Source organism: Castanea sativa, chromosome 6 (assembly GCF_040712315.1).
Source record: "Castanea sativa cultivar Marrone di Chiusa Pesio chromosome 6, ASM4071231v1".
In the NCBI taxonomy this organism is placed as follows: domain Eukaryota; kingdom Viridiplantae; phylum Streptophyta; class Magnoliopsida; order Fagales; family Fagaceae; genus Castanea; species Castanea sativa.
The window spans coordinates 35,609,437-35,632,910 of NC_134018.1; the positions used below are offsets into that span (position 1 = coordinate 35,609,437).

The 23,474-nt window shown below is 36.6% G+C and overlaps 2 protein-coding genes across 2 annotated transcripts; both read left to right on the forward strand.

Annotated features, from left to right (window-relative positions):
- The first annotated feature begins 1,528 nt into the window (after positions 1-1,528).
- On the forward strand, positions 1,529-7,089 carry LOC142639864 (serine/threonine-protein phosphatase 2A activator 2-like). The gene is made up of 2 exons (XM_075814001.1): positions 1,529-1,880; positions 6,950-7,089. The coding sequence occupies exons 1-2, from the start codon at positions 1,529-1,531 to the stop codon at positions 7,087-7,089; spliced, it is 492 nt and encodes a 163-aa protein (XP_075670116.1).
- Positions 6,488-12,844, forward strand: LOC142640949 (beta-glucuronosyltransferase GlcAT14A-like). The gene is made up of 5 exons (XM_075815286.1): positions 6,488-6,636; positions 6,950-7,980; positions 10,720-10,795; positions 10,886-11,001; positions 12,178-12,844. Exons 2-5 carry the CDS (start codon positions 7,380-7,382, stop codon positions 12,684-12,686), a joined length of 1,302 nt encoding a protein of 433 aa, XP_075671401.1. The 5' UTR covers positions 6,488-6,636; positions 6,950-7,379; the 3' UTR covers positions 12,687-12,844.
- Positions 12,845-23,474: the final 10,630 nt, after the last annotated feature.

A 23,474-nucleotide genomic window follows, 5' to 3' on the forward strand; every position in this document is an offset into this window, starting at 1 on the left:
TAAGTTTCAACATATAAACTCATCCATCTTTATCATTTTGTAATCTTGGGCTATTGTTGTTACCATTTAAACTCATTAGAAACAAGATTTTTGACCTACACTCTATAAATTTATTGTATTGGGCTCTTTGAGCCTACACCCTTCCTTTTGTTTGGGCTTAGGTACAAATTGCGACCTTACAGCCAGCACATGGCTTGTTTCATGGATTCTCAGATTTTGCGAGTGGCCTTAGCCTACTTAACAAAATTTACATTTTGGATTCATGAAAATACCTAAGTAGGCCCAATTGTACATTCTAAATCACACTTCCTTAAATCTTCATCAAGTCTACATGAGCTTGGACCCTGCAAAAAATAATTAAATATATTACAAAATATGAGTAACAAGCTCAAAGAGAGTCAGACTTTTCTTCACATTGGGCTTGGAGGATTTTTGCAAAAATGACTATCAACAAAGGGCTGAAATAAAAATTAATAAAATTAGAAAATTTAATAAAAAATAACCCCAAGTAAAAGACTATAATATTATATGCTATATATATATATATATATATATATATATATATATATATTATAAAAGTTGGGTTATAGAAGTTGTAGTTGTGTAGAATACTAAAATGATAAACTTCTCTTTTCTAAAAAAAATGACAAACGTCTCTCTACAACAAAAGTTTACACTCTCATTAATTAGTAAATTTTGTTGTTGTTGATAATGTTAAGATAGTTTATCCTAAATTAAACTCAACTACCAATAGTTGAGTTTCAAAAAACCTGAAATTTCACTTCAACCGAAAATCTTTTAAAAAAATTTGTAAGTAATTTAAAATAAAATTTAATATTAATTGTAATTATTTTGATCATATATCATAATTTTATATTTTAATATATTAAAAATTTTACACTACATATTAAGCTTATGTCAAGTGTCTTGATACATATATATGCATTACATGTTTTAAAATTATTGTAATTTTGTTATGTGACTCATTAATTTTTAAAATTTTAAAATTTATGTTTAACTAAAACTCTATTAAAATATCAAAATACTCACTAATTATTAATTGAATTAATAAATTTAGACAAAAATGCAAAACTGACCCTCTAACTTTCACTCTTTTTCATTTCAATCCTCTAACTTTCAGTTTTGTCAATTCAGTTCTTTAACTTCCAATTTTTGTCAATGTAGGATTCCATTAAACCCCAGTTATGGGCTGCTGTTAACATCACTGAAACCGACGCCGTTTCCCTTTCTTTCTTTTTTTTTTTTTAATTTTGAAATTAAAAGAAAAAAATTCTGTAAAAAAAAAAAAAAGTTCCTCGGCTTCGTCGTCGCTCTCTCCAAGTCCATTCGCTCCCACAAACTCTTCGACCCTTGCCACCAATCTGAAACCATCAACTCCATCGTCTCCATTCTTGGAACCCTAATCCAATGGATCAACAAAATCCTTCCGGCTCAACAATCCTCTCGCTACGGCAACCTCTCGTACCGGACCTGGCATAACCGCCTCACCAAAACTAGTGATTCGCTGATGCTCCAGTTCCTCCCGGCCAATCTCCAATCCACCATGATCGAGATCATCCCTTACTTCACTGATAGCTTCAAGAACTCAAGCCAAATCGATTACGGTACCGACCACGAGACCAACTTCGCAGCGTGGCTGTATTGCTTGGCTCAATTGGGAGTCATCAAGGAGGAGGATTACCATGCCATGGTAGCTCGGGTTTTCGTGAAGTACTTGGAATTGATGAGAAAATTGCAATTGGTTTATTGCTTGGAGCCTGCTGGTTCTCATGGTGTTTGGGGGCTCGATGACTATCATTTCTTGTCATTTTTCTTTAGCTCATCGCAGGAGAAGGGGAATGACGACGTTCCCCTTAAATGTTTTTTTTTTTTTACAGATTTTTTTCTTTTAATTCTGAAAAAAAAAAAGAAAAAAAAAAGGCAACGGCGTTGTTTTAGTAATATTAACAGCATCCCATAACTAGGTTTAACAGAATCTTGTATTGACAAAAATTGAAAGTTAAAAGACTAAATTAACAAAATTAAAAATTAAAGAACTGAATAGAAAAAGAGCAAAAATTAAAAGGTGAGTTTTACATTTTTTTCAGATAAATTATTTTACATATAAGTATAACCCAGCTTGTAGTTGTGTTCGATTTGATGTCAGAAAGACGCAAATGGTTACGTCAAACAATATCATACGGAATGGTCCACAATGATCCTTTAATTAATCCTCAAAAAGAAAAAAAAGATCCGTTAACTTTCAGTGATTTGATGAATTCGCCACGTGGAGGAGAACAAGAACGGTTGGTAGGTATCTGTGGGGCCGCACACAGAACAATAAACGAGATACACTGTGAACCGAAAGATCATAGGACAGTTCAGAAAGTCAAAAACTAAAACGACCTTGTTTTTTCCTAAGATGTCTTCATGGTGTGGTCATTGGTGTCCTACAAGGCTACAACACAGCAACAACAACGTCAAAGCCAACAGGCTACAACTATTTAACGTTAACATTACTGTGATTTACATTTTACGATTGTTCATTCCCCACTCGCACAGATGATAGATCATTCACAACTGGAAATAATGCAACCCAAAAAAGAAACATTTTGCGTTGCCAAAAATTTCTTTTTCTTTCATTTTTTTTTTGGTAAACAAAAAAAGGCTAGAGGGCAATTAGTATTACTTTTATGTGTAAGTTATTAGTACCCTAGCCACTCCGGTCGAAATCTCATACCTTTATTCTATGCAGGGATTAGATATAAGAACTCATAAGACACTGTTAGCGGGAATATTCAAACCCAAGTCCGGAGTCTTGTTCACCTAGTGCCTTAGTACTACTCTATCTATTTTTGCATTATTTTTTGACAATATACACTACATTTCATACTATATTCTCTTACTATTTTATTCAAATATCTAAATTTTTTTTTAATTACCACTTTAATAATGCACCTTACATTTCATATTCTACTCTTTTTATATTTTAAGTGAGATTAAAATAATAGTGTTTAAGATATATATGTTCCTACAATTGATTGACATCTATTTTTAGATATTACTATAGCAAAATACAAAAATCTCAACAATATTTTTTTTTTTTTTGAGGAACAAAATCTCAACAATATTAAAGCATTGGTGTGGGTTTTTTTTTTTTTTTTTTTAAATTAATTTTTTATCAATGTGTGTTCTAGCAAAATGCAAAATAGCTCAAACGTGCAGCAGGATGTGTGAATAACAGCCTGTGTTCAGTACAACCCGATTGCTACTGTGGAGTACAGCTCATTTGGTAAATTTGGTACCTTTGTTTTTCTAGAACGTTTTTTTTTTTTTTTTGGCTGAAATTCTAGCTCGTGTTGAAAATTTGAATTTGAAATCTGGAGGAGAAAAATGATTGCAAAATTTGACTTGGATTTAAATAGTTTCAAGGGTCTGTTTGGTAACAATGGTTAAGTTAGAGTTGACCACGAGTTGGTTTGAATTAGGTTTGGGCCTAACTCACAACGACCCGATTGAATCAGGTGAATGGAAAATGGACCCACGGCTAACCGAACATTCGGGTCGAGCCGACTGAGCTGGTCGGAGTTGGACAGGTGATTTCAGGTCTCAACTCTCAAGCACAACAACATTCAAAACCAAGAACAATCTTAAAAATAAAAAATAAAACAAACCAGGACAATCTTCTCAAAAATAAAAATAAAAATCCCAGAACAATCTTCTCAAAATCCAAACCAAAAACCCTAGATTTATGAAACTAAAACAAAATCAAATCCTAGAACAATCTTTTAAAAAAAAAAAAAAACCCAGAACAAAGAAATTACAATCCAAACCAAAAGCCCCAGATCTATGAGACTAAAAAGAAAAAAGAAAAAAAAAAAAGAGAAGATTAAATCAACAACACCACCACCACTCCCTCCCCCACCACCAACACATCCATCACAAAATCAATACAATTTTTTTTAAAAAAAGAAAACTTCTTTTACTAACCCACAATCAAACACAGATCAAAGTATCAAAATGAGATTTCAAGTAGATTAGAGGAGGCTTTTGGAGTTTGAGACTCAACCAAGAACGGTAGGTGCAACGACTACAGGGCGACGTCGGCAATAGGCTTGTGGAGTTTGAATCAGCGACGACAGGCTGGGCAACGACAAGGAGGTTAGGATTAGGGGCGGCAATAAGGTCCAACTTGGTGACAGCGGCAGCAAGGAGGCTAGGCTCTAGGGTTAGGGATTTGAGTGAGATATTAGAGAAAGTGAGAGTGAGAGATTTTTTTTTTAAACCTAAAATGCAAGTTTGAGTGTAGAACAGGTTAGTACCCATGTTTTTTCTTTTTAAAAATTCTAGGTCGAGCGGGTCGGTTTACACAGGTTATAAGTTCAGAAATTTCAAACCAACCCGAAAAACCTAATTTTAAATTCAATTGACCCATACTCGACCCATATAGACATTCGGATCCGTCCGTGGGCCTTTGGGTTGGACGGGTGGGTCAAGTTTGATGGGTTGATGGACAGCCCTAGGTTAAGTATTGTTGTTCAATTTTTAGTGTTATAAAAATATGTGTTTAAGTGTTATAAAAATACGTGTCAGAAGTGTTATTATTATTTGATTACTGAAAATTGTTGTTTAAACAATCATGGGGCTATTTGGCACTATGTATATTCATTGCCAATTTTAGGTTAAAAGAATATTTGCAGGTGGAGATTTTGTGCAATTTTTTTAATGGTCCATGTGTTAGTTTGTACAAACATAACCACAACTTAATTCTTGATTAAATTATTAATCCAGGCACATAAAAATTGGTTTTGTTGGAATTGTGTCATTTGCCCCTAGTGAGATGGAGTCAAGATTTATGGATATATTATAGACTTATAGTTGGGTATGCAATAAATATTGGTGGGTTCAAGAAGTTCAATAATATATATATATATATATATATATATATATATATATATATATATATATATATATATAAAAAGAAAAAATAAATATTTATATTAAAGGGCACGAGTTAGCGCAGGGGTCATTGCCATTGCTGGCATCTCCTTGTGCCGTTCAATCGATATTGGTTTCTTATTTACTCCCACGTTTTTGTTATTCTTATTTACTAAGTTATCATTTCTTCAATTTGAACATTCATGTAAAAGAAATTTCTGGTTTGTACAATAAAAATCTTCCTAAAAGCTGTTTCACCCTCTCCAAATAAATAAATAAATAGTTTATTGCAAAAAAAAAAAAAATGTAGGAACTAGGAAGCAAACCGTAGTCCATATATTGAGTGATGTTATGAATATTATATTAATCATATTAGTTGCTATATCAATGTGGAAAAATTATGTAGTAAAATTAATAATATATTTAACATTTTCTAATTTATTCTAAGGTGTTAGCTTCTTTCGTGTTGCTAACAAATAAATATATATATATATATATATATATATATATATATTAGTAATTTGGTTGTTTTTTTTTTTATATGTCATTATATTTTTAATTAATCCGGCTATTTGGCACAAAATAAAAAATGAAAGTTTTTTTTTCTCCTAAATAAATCTTACTTATATATGATTCTCCAAGACTTATATATATATATATATATATTAATTTTTTTATGCCAACACTCTCAAATAACACTCATGTTGTGGAATTTCGGTTGGCTCAATTAATAAAGTCTCTTATCACCAAATAAGAGACTTATGATTCAATCCTCGCATATACCAAAAACTAATTGGTATCTTAACCTAATAATAAAAAACAATTATCATGGAATGAACATCTAGATTTGAAATACTATCATATCTATCAAAAAAACAACACTCATATTAATGGATGCATTAACATTATCAAATCAAAATGAGGTTTAGTATCATCTATCAATCGAACTCTAATTTACTTATTTTTATTGACAATAGGGACACAATTAATTTCTTGTTATAATTAGAACAATATTACTTTTGCATGTTCCTATCACAAACATCATTTTTATTCCCCTAAAATAAATAACATGTTTATTATGCATCAACTACAACAAATCATATTAATAGTTACTAAAAGTTTTAACAATTACTCTTAAGACAACTATTAATAAAACATATTAAAAAAGTTTTAACTCACTTTTACGAAAAATATAAAAATTATTAAAAAAATTAATTAATTTTTTATAATTTTTTAAAAAATTAATTTCTAAACCAATACTCTTTTAAGCCATTCATTAATATCTTCCTTATCGAAAGAATCACATGAAAACCACGTTGATTAATTACCAATTACCTGCATAAGGTTGTGGAGGATCTACTTTCCTCTTCAAACCCACAAAAAAGCAACGCACCGCACTCGCTCTCAAAGTGGGCAGTGGCGTGGTGGATAGTATATTCTATTCATATTATCTCATAATCTTATTCCATTTTAGTTTAATTAATTAATTATTCTTAAATCTTTGTGTTTTTGCCAACAATTAAAGCAAACCCATCCCCCATATCTGGACGGCTCTCTCTCTCTCTCTCGTTTTTTTTCGCTTTCCCAAATACCCAATACTCCTACTCATAACTAAATACTACTACAAATCTACAACCTTCGAATCTCTCTCTCTCACAGTCACTTCTTCTGCATCTTCTTTGAATCCTCTTCACCTGAGTAAGCATTTCTCAACTCTGTTTCCTTTTTCTTCTATCTGGGTCATTTTAATTCAATCCCATTTGACTCAGTCTCTCTCTTTAATTTAAACTTCTCTTAGCTTTGAAGTATCTGAAACTTACACTCCAAGTGTTTGTTTTTTGTTTGTTTGCCCACTTTGTATATTAAATTTGATTGAGTTAGATCTGGGACAGTTCATAAAAAAAGCCAGTTTCTATTTATTGAATGTGAAATCTAACTGCTTTATATCCTTTAAGTTTATTTAGACGTTACCTGTTTGATAGTTTTTTGCCTTTTTGTTTTGTGTCTTTAGGTTTGTTCATTCTCAAAGAATTAAGCAGTTTTGGTGTTTATTTCACAACTGGGGTCCAAAGATCATATCTTTTTCACATGCTTCTTTGGCCATTCCAGCTCTTGATTTCAGAATTTGGGAGTTCAGTCATTTATTTGTGATATTTTGTGCAAATTTATGCACTTTTACATGGGAACCATGTTTTATTTTGGAAAACACTGAAGCCTCTGGTGTAAATGTTATTCATTTACTCATTAAGAAGGTGGCTTTGGTTTTGTTACCTGGCCTCCTTGCTTGTCTTTGCTTTGGCCCTCTTCCATTCAGAAAATTGGAGGGTTTTGCTTTTTTTCTCAGATTTCTGGCGTTCTCAGCTAATTCAGAGAATTGGGTTCTTATCTCAATAGAGAATTGTATTAGCAATTAGAGTTTTGTTAACCACCTGTGAGAAAGTATGAGGAAAAATATCAATTCTCACTCAGGCAGAGTGTTTGGCGATAGGAAGTGGGTTCTTCCATTCTTTGCGACTGTGACTGTATCAGTTATGCTGTCCTTGACAGCCATTTTTGGGCTATATACCTCTCCCTATGCTGGAGAGCAATTACCATTTGACGTTATCTCGTTGGCAAGATCAGAGGACTCAAGTGGGTATTTTATTGAACCGGATTTGAAAAGATCACTGGAAACATATGAGGCATCGAAAACTGAAGCCCCTAGATTGGCATATCTGATTTCAGGGACTAAGGGTGATAGTCATAGGATGATGAGGACATTACAGGCAGTGTATCATCCTAGAAACCAATATATTCTACATTTGGATCTTGAGGCACCGCCCCGCGAAAGGTTGGACTTGACGGCTTCGGTGAAGTCTGATCCCACATTTCATGAAGTGGAGAATGTGCGTGTTATGTCTCAATCCAATTTGGTGACTTATAAAGGTCCTACAATGATTGCTTGCACCCTTCAAGCAATTGCAATTTTGTTGAGGGAGAGCTCAGAGTGGGACTGGTTTATAAACCTCAGTGCTTCAGATTATCCTCTTGTAACACAAGATGGTTAGTACCTGATTTTACACTTTGTTTGTCCATTAGTAATTATGCTGCTATTCTTCTTCTTGTTTTATTTTCATTTTATATAGTTGTATTTGTACCAGTGGCTGTCATGTTTGCATCTTGATATACTTCCTGACAGTTGCAAGTATCAATAAATTGCACAGGGCATTTTGTTGCCTGAGTTTTAAGCATATTGGGTGATTCTTGCCTAAAATTTACCCTTGGGGATTTATATAGCTGAATATTGACCATGCATTCTAGAGTGCAAGATATGGTTTTCTTGTATCTAAGCTCATGGGTGAAAGTGAGCTAATAGTTATATTAGTGGGTTAGAGATTTTCAAATCAACCTCTGTATCATGTTAATGCGGTCATAGAAGACTGGAGATATTGAAGTGCCAGAAATTGTTTATAAATTACAACTAGATGACATCCTAGCTAGAGTTGATCAAAGAAGTTTATAATACCATATCTTGCTTTTTGTCTGATGTAAGTGTAGTGTTTGGAACCACCCAAGGCTTCCTTATGCAATTTAGTTTTCATGTATGTGGCTAATTCTCCTCAGAAGCCTTATTATTTTAATATTCTATATTTCATTTTCAGTTAAATGCAGCTTCCAGGTAGGTCTATACATGAGTTATGTGTCTGAAGAAAGTTCTTAAAAAGATTTAGCTTGTATTGTATCTAGAGTCTGCAGGAGGGTAGCAATCAATCATCTCAGGTTTTGTTGTCCTGTAATGGTCCATCTTGGGCTTAGTAGGTGTGTGTCACTCCATTGGATATTTGGTTCTTTCAGAAATTAGGTTTTGGTGGTTTTGTTGGATTGGTTCTATTAATGGTAACCCTCTAATCCAATGTTTTGGAAAGGGGAAAAACTTCTGAAAACCAAAATCATAATGTAACTCATTTAGACAGAGACACTAACAATGGCAGTATCCTCTTAGATACCAGTTCCTGAAATCTGATGGGATCCTCATGCCTTGTTGTAAAATATTGTTTGTTGGTCTTTTGGCTTATTTCCTTATGCGGTTTGTCAATGTGCAACTCCCCCCCGCCACCCCCCCCCCCCACACACACACACACACACACAAAGCGTAAGCTTCCCCATATGACTTTTTGGAGCTCAATTTTGATGAGACTGCATTATCGAGCTGGGAGAGATATTTTGTACCAAATATCAAGGACAAAAAATGTCTGTTAATTCACCCCTCCCCCTCAATTTTGATTAGACTGCTCTTGTTCCTTTCTGTACTCTTTCCTTCCTTTTCGACTTAAATCTGTGTCCTCTCTCTCTCTCTCTCTCTCTTTAAGGATAAAATGATGCATATTAGTGAAAATTTACTGACCCCACTGAGTTAGATATTGCTCTTTACATCTAGGTATTTAAATCACAATACGATTGCAAATCTAACTGAGCTAGGTGATTAGCATCATTTTAGAGTCATAAATATATGTTTCTTGGTTTGATGATTTGATGATGCTGACTTACAAAGTTGAAATCCTCTTAAACATGATATATATAATATGGCTAAATGACTAAACTTTTGTGTAGAAAAAAAAAAGTATATATATATATATATACACACACCCTGTTAAGATAGTCCCTCCTCAGTTAGAGTTGGGTTAATTTGGGGTTTATTTTTATTTATTAGTTGGCCTCTCCACATGATAGCATAAGCTTTTGAGTGGAAAGTTCTGTGATGCATTTTCATTTTACTTCTTTTCGTATCTATGAAGGCAGTCTCTGATTGTTGAGTTTCTAATAGAAAATTTCTATCTTGTTATATGTATGGATGGTAGTTATAAATTGCTAATTATATCTCTTTGTACTCAGTCGTTTTTTGTCCTCTACCAAGGATGATTTACTATTATTCTTTATTCAGTATTCAATATGCTTTTTTTTTCTTTTTTTTTTTAAACCGTTTGTGCTTACGAAAGATTTCTTTCTGCAGTTATATTTCTTCATTTCCTCTACTAAATTATTTTATTTTATTTTTAAAATTTTTTTATACTAAACTAGAATTTTATTTTCCTTCCAATACATCACTTATGCAGTGCACTTTATATGTGTTTTGGTTAAAATGATATAATATTGGCAGTTCTCTTAACTGCAAATCATTTACTGATTCATATTGTTGCTTGAATATCTCTTCTTAATCTTACCTCTTAATTAATAATAGCTGCCATTTTCCATTTCACATATTTGTCCAATTAATATGTTTAATCATAATTATCAATCATCAATCACAAGATGTCTATGGTAAGGTTGTGATGTCAAAAGCTCTATTATTATAACACTAAGTTTTTCCATCTAATATTCATTTTTTTCTTTTACTGCCTAATATGCATTGTTTCTATAATACCCCAAAAATTGACCTATTGTTGACTATGTATCCTGTCTCTATCTGCCTAATGGCATGCTTGTTGCACTCTTCTCTGCCTTTGTACACATAGCGTTGTAAAAGTTTTAGCAATGGCTTATTACATGGAGGCAAAATCTTCAATGAATGACTTATCTAAAAAGAAAAAAAATCAACAGTGTCTATTTTATTGTCTAGGCTTCCTTTTGGGATGTGTCTGATCCAAAGAGTCCCCGTGATCTGCTCTATCTTGTTGAGCTGCTACATATGGTTTAATTGACATATACTTTGTTTTGGTAGAAGTTTTGATTTATAAACAAGTCTACAGCTTTTCTTTACACTGTTCACGGAAGTAAAATCTGATTTGTTTCCTAAATCTGCAGATTTGCTTCATGTTTTTTCCAATTTGTCTAGAAATTTCAACTTCATTGAGCATATGCAGATTACCGGGTGGAAATTGTAAGTAACCTATAAGTGTGCATATCACCCTTTGGAAAGTCTTTCCCTTTTTCACTTTTATAATGATATGATATTCACCTACTTTTATAGGAACCAAAGAGCAAAACCGATCATCATAGATCCAGGCCTTTACCTGTCGAAAAAATCTGATCTTGCTTTGACCACTCAACGAAGATCACTTCCTACCTCATTCACGTTGTTTACTGGTAAGCATGTCTATATTTACACTCAAATCTTGTAAAAAAAAGAAAGAAAGGGGAAAAAGTACTTCACAATTCCCCTGTTATCTTTAAAACCAACCAATTTCTCCCTCTTTGTTTGGAAAATGGGCAAATACCCCCAATCCTACTTTTTCAGTTAAATCCAACGGAATCACAATAATTAAAAATGCAGTCCAAGGAAATGAAAATGCAGTCCTCAACTTTTTATCTTCCTTGTGGTGTATTGACTGGTAATTTCTTGAAGAGATTCCATTGGATTTAACTAAGAAGGTAATGGATTTGGGGTATTTGCTCATTTCCTAGACATAAAATGGGAAATTGGTTGGTTTCAAAGATAAAGGGGGCAATTGTTAACTACTCCAAACATAAACGGGGGAAAAGTTTCTTCCCCAAAAATAAAAATGCACTTACATGAGTTCCTAGAGCACAACTGTGTTGATGTTTATTTAATTCTTGTGTCATGGTCCCATCATTGACAGGTTTTACCTTGCTTTTGTAATTCAAACTTAATATGTGCCAAACAAAGCTAAAAATGCCAATTGGGATGCCGTCAGTTTTTTTTTTTTTGGGGGGGGGGGTGGGGGGGTGAGGGGGTGGGGGTGGGGAGGGGTTTAGATTTTCTGACTAAAAGTAATATCTTTCTCTAACATGATTGTTTTGTGCCTGGATAGCAATGACAGTGTTGGCACATGGAGAACATGCCAAAGGCTCTTCTCTTTGATATGTGCCCATTCACTTTTCTTCTTTTACTTGTGAGCCTCTGGGTGAACTCTTTAATTGATGTCTCACCAGTTGCGATTTGACTTGTAGATGTCAACGTGTCAAATTTAATTCTTATCTTGAGAAATTTGCAAGTGGGCACTTAGTGGTGTAGTTATAACTTGTTGTGTCACATTTATCTGTAATCTCAGCAGTTGGAAGCTGGTTAAAATAGGGCAACCCTCTTAATCATTGCTATGAGGAACTAACCTTATTAGTTGGTTCCCTAGGTATAGATTTCTTTTTAGCTAATTAAAAGCTTATTTGTTCTCCTAAATCTAATTTGCTTGCTGTTTAAATTTCGCATCTTGGTCTGATTTTTTGTTTTGTTTTGTTTTTACAGTTAGCATGATCTCTGTTAATAACCTGCTTCCAAATTGCTTTTAATTCTCTTATGCACAGGTTCAGCATGGGTAATGCTAACCCGATCGTTTGTTGAGTACTGTATATGGGGATGGGATAACCTCCCACGAACTATCCTTATGTATTACACAAATTTTGTCTCCTCCCCGGAAGGTTATTTTCACACTGTTATTTGCAATACTCCAGAATTCCGTAACACTGCAATTAGCCATGATCTCCACTACATTGCATGGGACACTCCTCCAAAGCAGCATCCCCTCTCTTTGACAATGAAGGACTTTGACAAAATGGTTAAAAGCAATGCCCCATTTGCACGAAAATTTGCTAAGAATGATCCTGTCTTAGACAAGATTGATAAAGAGCTTCTAGGCCGCACAAATCGTTTTGCACCTGGGGCATGGTGTACTGGGAGCTCTGATGGTGGGGCTGACCCATGCTCTTTGCGTGGTAATGATACAGTGTTTAGGCCAGGTCCTGGTGCTGAGAGGTTCCAGGAACTGCTTCAGACTCTGTTATCTGAAGATTTTCGGAAAAAACAGTGTTCATAACAAAGGTAAGAGTTGGATACCCCCCAAGTGTACATTAACGTATAATATATACGGCTGATGTAAAGTTCGCAGAATTTTGATTTTAATATTAATTGAACATTCAAGCTATAAACAATATTCACTTTACTGCATATTCTGGAATTGCCTTGACTTTCGAAGTTTTGTCTATCCAGTTTTTAGATTGAACTTTCTTCATTTTTCCATTATAAGTGGTCAAGAAATATGTTTTTAAACCTGAGAGATTTCCTCAAATAAGTTTCTCAGCCCATTTTGCCCAACTGAGACTAGGTGGATATGATGGTTTTTTTTATGAGGATAATGTTCATCACTAGTACTTTTATTTTATCTAGTTGCACTAAAACCCGTTTAACATTCCATCCAAATGAATTATCACCTAGTAAATTGTGGGGAATAAAAAATCCCTAGTATTGTTGCCTTTTATTTTGTAACGTCTCTTTTTCATTATACTTGGTACCAACAAAAAATGAAAAAGAAAGAAAAAAGAAAAAGAAAGAGAAGGAAATATGTGATGCACAAAAGGGTGTGATCTGTTTTAGTTTTAGTTCGAGAGGTGTTAGTGCAACTAAACGAGTTGAAGCGGCGTCAATGCATTTTACTCATTTAATTTTTAGTGGTGTCTTTGATTAGTCTCTTTAGAGATTGGGTTCATATATTTTTCTATAATCATGTATGGTGAAAATCAGTAAAATATCCTTTCATGCAACCCTTCGGTTACTATTGTCTCAACCCGGTTTTGGACCTGGGCTGCAACAATTTGATTCGGCTCCAAGAGCATGCGAATTATCTCGGTTGAATCTCCATACCATGAACCAAGCCCAGTGTTTGCACTTAGGGAGCCTACCTTGAGTGCTCACAATGAAAGCAATTCCTTGAGCAGCTGAGACATCTGTAGACAAGATGGGTATGTTGTTCAATGAAACTCATGGATTTGTTCCAATCATTTAGATGCCTCTTCCTCGAGAAACCGCAGTCGGTTGCCTATATAATTAGGACAGTAATATCCAAGATTGAGCCTAATGGTTAGTGTTTAGAGCCTTGCCTCTTGCCTGCGCTGCAGCTTACAGATATACTGTCACTGCAATGTATCAGTTTCAGTAAGAGGAAAAATTATTTAGAATGAATGAATATAAAGGTTACCGTTGGAATATTTTGTTCACCATAGTTCAAGAATGTCTTTATTTTCCATGCTCTAGCTTGAGAAGAAATGAAAGGCACTGTAGAAGGTTTGGACCAGCCTTGGAAGCTGTTGCAAGAGGCTATAAATGGTACTCCTTGACTTGTGGTATCATGCACTTGACTACATATAGCGGGAAATTCTTAGGTAATCTGGGGCTACAAGGTCAGCACCCAGCCATTCAAAAAAGAACACATTATCAAAATGTAATAGGTAAGCAATGGGCTAACGCATCCGCAAAACAAAGAAGCCAGGCTTGACGCTATTTCTTCAATCCTCCTGCCCGTCAAAATTTTGATCAAAATTCAAATCCGTCTTTGGTCAACTGAAAATTTTCAGTAAATTCAAATCCATCTTTTTGGCCCAACGAATTTTTCTGCCACGGGTGTTTTTGATGATTTTTTTTCTTTGATTTCTTTGATACCCATGTTGATCTCTTTGATGATTATGATTAGTCTTTGATGGAATGATGTATCTTGAATGAATTTTGTATTGACTATTGAGGAATTTATGTCCAATTGATTTTACAACTTGTGTTCATTGGGCCAATTGATTTTACAACATGAAAAACACCCACGACAAAAAATTTCATTGGGCCAAAAAAAATCTGGGAATTTCAAGAGATCAATATGATTCAATGACTAAGCCTATCAATTTTATCTTCCATTTATAATTTTACATAGATTCAGTGAAGTATCAACATAAAATTCATGAAATACATAATTACACAAGTTAGGTGGAAAAAAAATCCTAACAATAGAGAAGACAAATAGAGATAATAATAATAAAAAATAAAAATTGTATTACCACAGCCACAAAAACCCGTATCTCCCGTCCATAGCCAGGAAAAAAGAAAAAAAAAAAAAAAGCTCCAATCGACCTTTCTAGAGTTATCAATGGATGACTCTAGTGTCTAGAGAAGGACTGTAGAAGATAAAAAATATATAAAAGTTGTGATATCATGGGGGAAAAAATCACCTATAGGTTGGGGAAAAAATCACCTATAGGTTTAGGAAAGGAAGAAAAAAAAGATTCACAAAGTCCATGGAATGGTGGAAGTTTAGGCTTCTCAATTAGTTCATTTCAACAACTAGAGAAAGAGAAAAAATGAGTAGAGAGAAAAATGAGCAAGCTGACCTTGTACTCCGAGACCACCTAAAAATTTTCCACATATTGCATCAAGGTATATTGGACCCTATTAGAAGCTTGATCCTCAAAATTGTTCACGAAGACAGTTTTTGGGTCAAGCCTTGAGGCCCATTCAATTGCATTAAGGGTAGCATGGTTATGTGATTAAAAAATTAAGAGCTTGCTGCATTGTAGCAAGGATTGGTCTATGGTTTTCTTCTTGACCCGTGGGAAGGGGAGATAACCCTTTTATTTTATATACATAAAGATAGAATATTAGAAAATGCCAGTTGAATTATAAGTTTTATAGAGGAGAAACATTCAGTTGATGCAATTTAATTTAGGAAATAAAAATATGTTAACCAAAACTCTTCCTATTACCATGGTGAATCCAGAATCTGTGTTTGAAAAAAATGAGAGTAATTTGATTATTTTCACTCTCCTTTGCATCATATTAGTTATTTTTCATCATCTAACATGATAGATCATATTTATTTAGCAAAAGATATTACCACACCCAAAAAGGATTGCTGTCACACCTCTCTTATAGATCATTCACAATATGCTCTACATAGTTCAAGCAAAAATTTTGTTAGAAAACTCATTTTCTATTTTACGTACTTACTTTTTTTTTTTTTTTTTGGTGAAAAGGAACATAGATTAAAAACTTAAGAATTACAGAGTCTTGGGTAGGCCACACCCAAAGCATTGGCCAATAATTGGTACAAAACAAGAGGAGGGGGGGGGGGGGGGGGGATGCGTAAAAATAATAAAACCATCCAAAATGGAGCATCCTTCTTTAGCCAAAAGGTCCACGCAATGGTTTTCCTTCGCGGTAGGTGTGGCACACAAGCACTTCCTCAAAGGTTTGGATGAGCAACTTGCAATCAAAGATTAAGGAATTGCACAGATGGTTAGCCATGATGTTGGTATTTTGGGCAGTGATGAAGTCAGTGACCACTTTGGCATTGGGCTCAATGTGGAGTTTCTTAATGTTAAGATTTTTAGCTAGTGTGAGACCGTCTCTTAATCCCTATAGTTCAACGGCAAGGGAATGCGTGAAGCCTATGTTTCTAGAGAATCCTCCAATCCAGCTGCCTCTATGATCCCTGATCAGTCCACCAGCACCTGCCTTGCCTGGATTGCTTCTTACAAAGCCATCGGTATTGAGTTTAAAGAAACCAATGGGTGGTGGCTTCCATCTGACTGAAATTGTTTTGCAATACTGTTTTAGAGTTCAGAGGAGTGCAGTGAAGAGTTCAATGGATAAGGATTGGATTTTCTTGAAAATGTCATCTGATGAGAAAGGTTTGCTTTCCATGACTAACTTATTCCTGGCGGTCCAAATTGCCCAAATGGAAATGGGGAATATGATCTGCCACAGAATGTTTGAGAAAAGGCTTGTGGGGATGCTTTTGGAAGACATGGCTTTGATTCATGATGCCATGGTGTCTGAAGATTAGAAAAAAAGGAGGGAGGGGGGGGGGGGTGAGGGATGATTTTGGACCAAATGGGAGTGGTGACAGTGCAATCACGGAGGATGTGCAGTGGGGTTTTAGGGGTAGTGTGGCATAAGGAATCCATGATGATTTTCCGATTGTGGAGCAGGGATTTAGTGGGTAGGCTATTGTGGCAAAAGAGCCATATGAAAGTGCTAATTCTTAAGAGAGTAGGGTTTCCAAATCCATTTCCATTTGCTGTTAGGTGCTTCGGAAGTGAGATCACAAGCTAGGTGATAAGCTGACTTTATGCTAAACTCTCCATTCGGTGAAGGAAACCAGTCGATGGAGTCATCGTGTAAGTGAGTGTGGGGCTTGGGAGTGGCACATATTATGTCTTTGATGATGGTGGGGAGGTGGAAAGAAATTCTGTCAAGGCACTAGTTACCTGAATGGTCCTAGAGCTCACAAACTTTTAGCAGCTCTTCGTTTCTGTTTAGAGGGCCGTGAATCATGCTTCTTAATGGGCCTCTACCCGACTAGTTATCAACCCAAAAATTTGCCGAGGAGCCATTGCCCAATATCCAACCCGTGCCTAGAGTGCAAATGTGGTTAGCCTTAAGTAGACCAGCCCATGTAGTAGACACATTTTTAGAAGCCGAATGGTTGGGTGGATATTTAAATGTTAGTGTTTTATCCCAAATGTCTATTAAGTTATTGCAAAGAGCCCAAGCTCTTTTAGCTAGAAGGGCTAAATTTTTTGCATAAGCTCTTTTGATTCCTAGCCCACCAATGAATTTTAGGCTTGTCACTGTGCTCCAATTTTTGAGGTGGATTTTCTTACAAGCTTCGGTATCACCCTAAAGGAAGTTTCTATTGATTTTATCAATTTCCTTGTAGATTTGTTGAGACAAAAGGGTGCTTTGCATGATCTATGTAGGGATGGCGGAAGTGATGGAGTTGATGAGAGTGAGGCGACCAGCAAGGGAGAGAGTTTTGGCTTTCCAAGAAGCCATTTTGTCACGGATCTTGTCGATGATAAAATTAAAAGCTCTTTTGTCTCTCTTGTTTGTGAGAATGGGTACTCCAAGGTATTTTCCAAAATTTCTAGAGGAGGAGATTCCAAGCTCATTTTCCATGTGCACCATATTGGAGGGTGAGGTGTGAGGAGAAAAGAAAATCTTTGACTTGGCAAGATTTATTTTTTGACCCAAACGTTTGCAAAAATGTCGAGAACTTTCTTGATGGTAGAGCAATTTTTCTTGGTGGCTTTGGCAAACAAAAAGAGGTCATCGGCGAAAAATAGGTGGGAGAAGGGAGGGCTATTTCTTGCTGTTTTGATTCCTTTCCAGTTACCCAATGAGACTTCCTTGAGGATGAGCCATGCAAGATGCTCCATGCATAGGATGAAGATGTATGGGAAGAGAGGGTCGCCTTGATGGATGCCCCTAGTGGGAGTGAATTGATTGAGACGCTCCCCATTAAGCAGAATGGAGAGATTGGAGAAGGTAATGCAGACATTATAAGCTCAATCCAAGCAGGGGGAAAATTGAAGTGATCAAGGGTATGCTTGACAAAAATCCATTCAAGCCAATAAAAATCTTTTTCGAGGTCAATCTTAATACCCATAGAGCCAATTTTACTTTTGGAAGTAGTCATCAAGTGTATGATCTCTTGGGCAATAATCATGTTGTCGCTTGGAAGGGATGAATAAGGTCACCAAGGTGAGGTTTCAGCCTACTTACTAGAATTTTTGTGATGGTTTTGTATAGAATGTTGCAAAGACCAATGGGGCGAAGTTGATGGACAGTTTCAGGTTTGGGGGTCTTAGGGACAAGGCAAAGAAGGGTGGAGTTTAACTCAGAGGGGATATTTCTATTAGTGAAGACATTTCTGACAAAGGAGCAAATGGAATTGCCTAGAGTGTGCCAGAAACGTTGGAAGAAAATGGGGTGGAAGCCATCGGGACCCGGTACCTTGTGAGGTTTAAAAAAGTTAATGGCAACATGAATTTCATGTGTGGTGATGTTTTAGAGAAAGGGGTCTTCCACATGGAGAAAAGGTGTATCAATATTTGGGAAATGGATAGTAGAGAGTGAGCATGTGGAATCTGTAGTGTTGAGGGAGATGAAATGTGAGGTGATAAGATTTTCAATGTCTCCAGAGGAGTAAGTCCAACTACCTGTGCCATCCTTAAGGCACCAAATTTTTTTGTGGTGCCTTCTACGTATGGTAGAGATGTGGAAGAAATTTGTGTTCTGATCCCCCAACATGTTCCACTCTGTTCTGGATTTAAGGGCCCAAAATCTTCTTCAAGCTTTAGGATGAGATGGAATTCAACAGTGAGTTGTTTTTCAAGCTTGAGGAGGAAAAGAAGGGTTAGAGTAGATGGCTATTTGTGTGCCCTTCAGTCTAGCGAGCACCTTGTTTTTTCTATGAAAAATGTTTCCAAAACAATCTTTATTTCAAATCCCGACCTTGGTGGTGAAGTTATTGAGAGTTTGCATGATATCAACGGGGCAGGTCTGTGAAGCTTCTTGGACAATTTCATTGAAGGAGGGATCGTTGAAGCACATTGTCTTTAGGCGAAAGGGCCGATTATTGGGGTTTGGTGGTGGTTGGTCAGTGTTGATGAGTAAAGGGTGATGGTCTGAAGAAGTTTTTGGGAGATGGGTAACAGTGGTGTCTTCGAAAAGGATCTGCCATGAAGGGGAGCAGAAAGCTCGATCGAGCTGTTTCATGACGAGGTTTGAGTCCCTTTTATTCGACCAAGTGAAACATGGTCCGTTGTAGCCTAGATCAAGGAGGTTGCAATTATTTAAGAAGTCATTAAAATGGGCTATGCGGCTACGGTTGGGTGGAGTGCAACTGAAACTTTCATTATTGCTAGCAATGTCGTTAAAATCTCCTACAATAAACCAAGGCAGAGAGAGAGAGAGAGAGAGAGAGAGAGAGAGGATGCATGAATTTCTTGGTCCGTAACAGAGAGCATGTCAAGGTCGGTGTCTTGAGCTTCCAGAGAATCCATATGCCACCACTGAAGCCTGTGGCATCCGAGCGGCAAACATTGTTGAAGCCAAGTGAAGAGCTGACTTCCTCAGCTCTAGTGCCCGATATGTTTATAACAGCAATTGCGGATCTAAGACGCCTTGTCATATCTAGAAAATTTCGACAAAAAGAAGTGCTCCCAACGCCCTTGCAATTCCAAACCAAAATCTTCATCTCAGATGGATTGAAGGGGTTGGTTTGGTGGCCTGGGCCCAATCCAAGGTCACTCGAAGTTGGGGTTATGTGTTCCTGTGCAAGTGGGTTCAGTAGGAAAAGGGAGGTGCGGGGTGTTGGGTGTCTGTGATGATGGCAATGAACTGTCATTCTGAACTAAGGTACCCATAGGAGGACTTGAATGAGGAAGGTGTTCTCCTCTGTTCCACGAAAGGGAAGGCTGATGAGTGAGCTCTCGAGAGAAAGGAGTGTTGTCAAACATTCTTGGGCTTCGGCAAAGCTCGGCACGGGCTCCGTCCTCAGGCGAAGGTGAGGAGTCTCTGTCTAGATAGCTGGGAGGAGAGTGGTGATTGGGGAGACTATGGCGAGGTCTGGAGAGAGAGGAATGACGACACGGCCAAAGGGAGAGTTCTGAGGTGGTAAGGAAGATTGGCTTTGTAAAGTCCTCATGACTTCCTCTTCGATGTGCGCCCAAAACCTGTTGGGGCAAGTTTGTATCCATCGGAGAAGGTTGGTCTGAATGGGTTAAAGGCGGTTTCAGCTGGGAAGCGCCTAATGGTCTCTAGTCAGAGGGTTGAAGAAGTCGATTAGGGGTGTCGCCATGAGATTGAGATTCCGAGACATTTTTGTGGTGTTTTCTTGCAGAGCCGAGTTTGTAGGGGTCGTGGCAAGGTTTGTTTGAACGTCTATGGTGATGTAGTTGCTTATAGGGCAATCAGGTGGTGTTTCCGAGGGTATGGTGGACTGTTCAACAGGTTTTGGGGTTGGGCTAGCCTTAGGGAACGGCTTATCGGTGTGGGAAGCGTGGGTACTAATTGAGGAAATGGTAGAGGTCTCGGTAGCAAGGGAGGCGGAGGCAGGAGCAAGGCTTGGGAAAGATTTTGAATTAAAGCTGGGATTCTAGGACAGAGGAGAGGCAGAGGCAGTATTGACTGCAATGTTTGTGGGTATCCAACGGGTAGAAGTGGCTTTAGTAGTTGCTTTTTCAAAAGTCTGACCTGATGTGACAGCACGTGGGTGTGATACATTAGCATCAGAGCTTTTGGGGATAGGGGTTGATGCCTCATTCAGTTGCACTGGGTAGTGTTAATGGGCTGGGTATTAGGGGTGTTATGGGCCAAAGCTCTATGCATGGGAGTGGGCTTGGTTTGGGCTCACATGGTTGAGCAGTTTCACCGCGTGACTTGGCGTTTGAATGGCCAGGGTTGTGTGCATGGCATTGAAACGTTGTCGTTGGCTGGTTTTCGGTGTTGAGATTTCCTTATTTCGAAGATTTTTTACATTGGACCAGCATCCATTCCCCGAACTCGTTGGTGGTGGAATCAAGCGAAGGTTGTGAAGGTGGCTCAGTGAAGTTGGAAGCAGGGTTAGGGTGAATGATGGATGGACACAGTGAGGCTCTATGCCCAACCCGGCCACATTCAAAGCATATGGCTGAGATGCCCTCATACTGGACAGGCTAAAGTATAGAGTCGATCTTTACTTTGGAGATAAGAGGTGAGTCCATGTCGATTTGAATGCAAAGGCGTGCGTATCTTCCTCGAATGTTGTCTGTGGTACGTGAGTCTATTTTCAATAGCATACCGAGCTAGTTACCTATTCTACGAAGTATGGATTTATCGTATAGTTCGATGGGGAGCTCTGGGAGCCGAGCCCAGACTGCCGTAGTGGTGAGAGTTGCTGCCAAAGGTCTGAAGCCCAGTGACCATCTCCGAATGAATAGGAATTGTTGTCCAATGAACTAGGGACCATCGCTAATAACTGTCCAATTGTCTTCTTTAAGTTTAAAACGGATAAGGAAGTAATTCAGGCCTAGGTCGATGATGTGAATATCCCTGGCCAGTTTCCAGATAGTTCTAATTTTGTAGCTGAAGTATTTGAATCCTAGAGACTTACCAAAAGCTTTGACGATGAGTGTAGAACGCCATGCTGTTCTCGGGATGGAAGGATTGTTGGGTAAGGATCGTCATTGTCAAGTTCGATGTCCGAGTGCGCGTCTTCATCATCAAAGGGAAGGTTTTGCGCTGAGAGGTCTTCCCAGTCTGAGGAGGGATGCAAAACAGAGTCTTTGTAAGATAGAATGGGTCTTTGGGGTGAGAAAGGCTTGGATGAAGCCTTCTGTTTCTTCATACTGTGAACGAGGTGATCTGTTTCTTCTGTGGAAAGAGCTGTTTCTTCATCGGACATGACGGAGGTTTAATCCCTATCTGCAACAACAACAACCTTACCGAACCTTAACAAATAACAACCCACCAGTCTGTCTTACTTTTTTGATACACACTCTAAGTTTTCTCTATTCTATTAACATATTTTTTTACCAAACAATCATATTTCGCCTAAATCTGGAATATTCTTCACCATTCCATCTAAACCCACACATGCGGCAATCTCATCTCCAAAATTCTACAACCCCACAAAGCTTCAATCAACTGTCACCTGCTCAAACTCACCCTATCCTTCCCCTGCACAATCCCATACAACTTCAATCACGGTCACCTACCCCCAATGAATATTCTTATTCTTAGAAAGTTATATTTTAATAATATTTCAATGGTTATAATAAATAAAAGGTAAAATATATGCATATCCCTTTAACTTTTATTATTTTCTAATCACACCCCATTCATTTTATTATTGTTTTAGTGAGAATAATGTGAGTTGGGATTGCTTTAATCAAAGTTTGAGTGGCATTATCACTTGACATATAGTATCTTAATAGAATTATGATTTAATAAATTATAGTGTTGTCTATAAATACACACAAACAATAATATAAACATTTTATAAAATTTTGAGGGGTTGAAGCCACTCTTTAGTATTTGGGCTGAGTTGGGTTGGTTGGATGGGTCGGGTTTAACGGGCTATGGCACTCTTTATGTCTTGGAAGGCAACAAGCAATGTCAGAGTCACTAGTTAGTGTAAGTTTATAAAACAAATTCATCCAATAGTCTACTAGTAGCTACAAGTTGTGATTATCAAAAAAGTAGTAGCTACAATTTGTTGCAGTGCAACAGCTAAGAGTGCACACCTCAAAGACTAGCAAGAGCCAATATTTGCTGTCAAAGACTTTGCCACCTCAGTGATTTGCTATGTTGGAACTGGGTGTATTAGTGTTACTTGGTCGAAAATAATCATCCATAGCCCTCTCACCTATAAATTTTTTGAAGGAATTGTTTAGGGGCACGCAATATAAGCTAAAATCTTCTCTATTCTAAAGAGTAAACCTTTAAAATTAATATAGTTTTACAATTTTTCTATTTAGAGATTTTTTTTCTTTGCTTATGAATAGTGACTCTCTTTGTTTAAAAAGTCATTGTTCATTAGCAAAAGGGGGTTTTTTTTTTTTACCAAAGAAAACAAAGAAGAAGTGAAAAAGTGAATTTGAAAGAATGAGTAAAAGAATATTTAGGAAAGAATAAAGATAATATTATATAGAATAGAAAAAGGATAGAAACTTAGAAAGTCTCTAACTTGGTCTATAGACACACAAAAGTTCACACCTAATTAATGTGACACATTGTTAAGAAAAATTCTAATATCATATAAAATGGTACAATTTATATCACAATTATTCACGTGGCAGAATGTGAATAGTGGAGAAAAAGTGATGGGCCTATGTCAAAGTGACAGAAAGCTAGTTACAGTTTGACACATAAGATAGTTGTAGCAAAAGTTATAACAATTTATGTAGTACTAAATCTTCTCGATTGTTACTGGTAAATAAAAAAATTATATCAATAAAGGGTTTAAATAAAAATCAATAAAAACTTATCAACAAAAAAAAAAAAAAAAAAAAAAAGATTG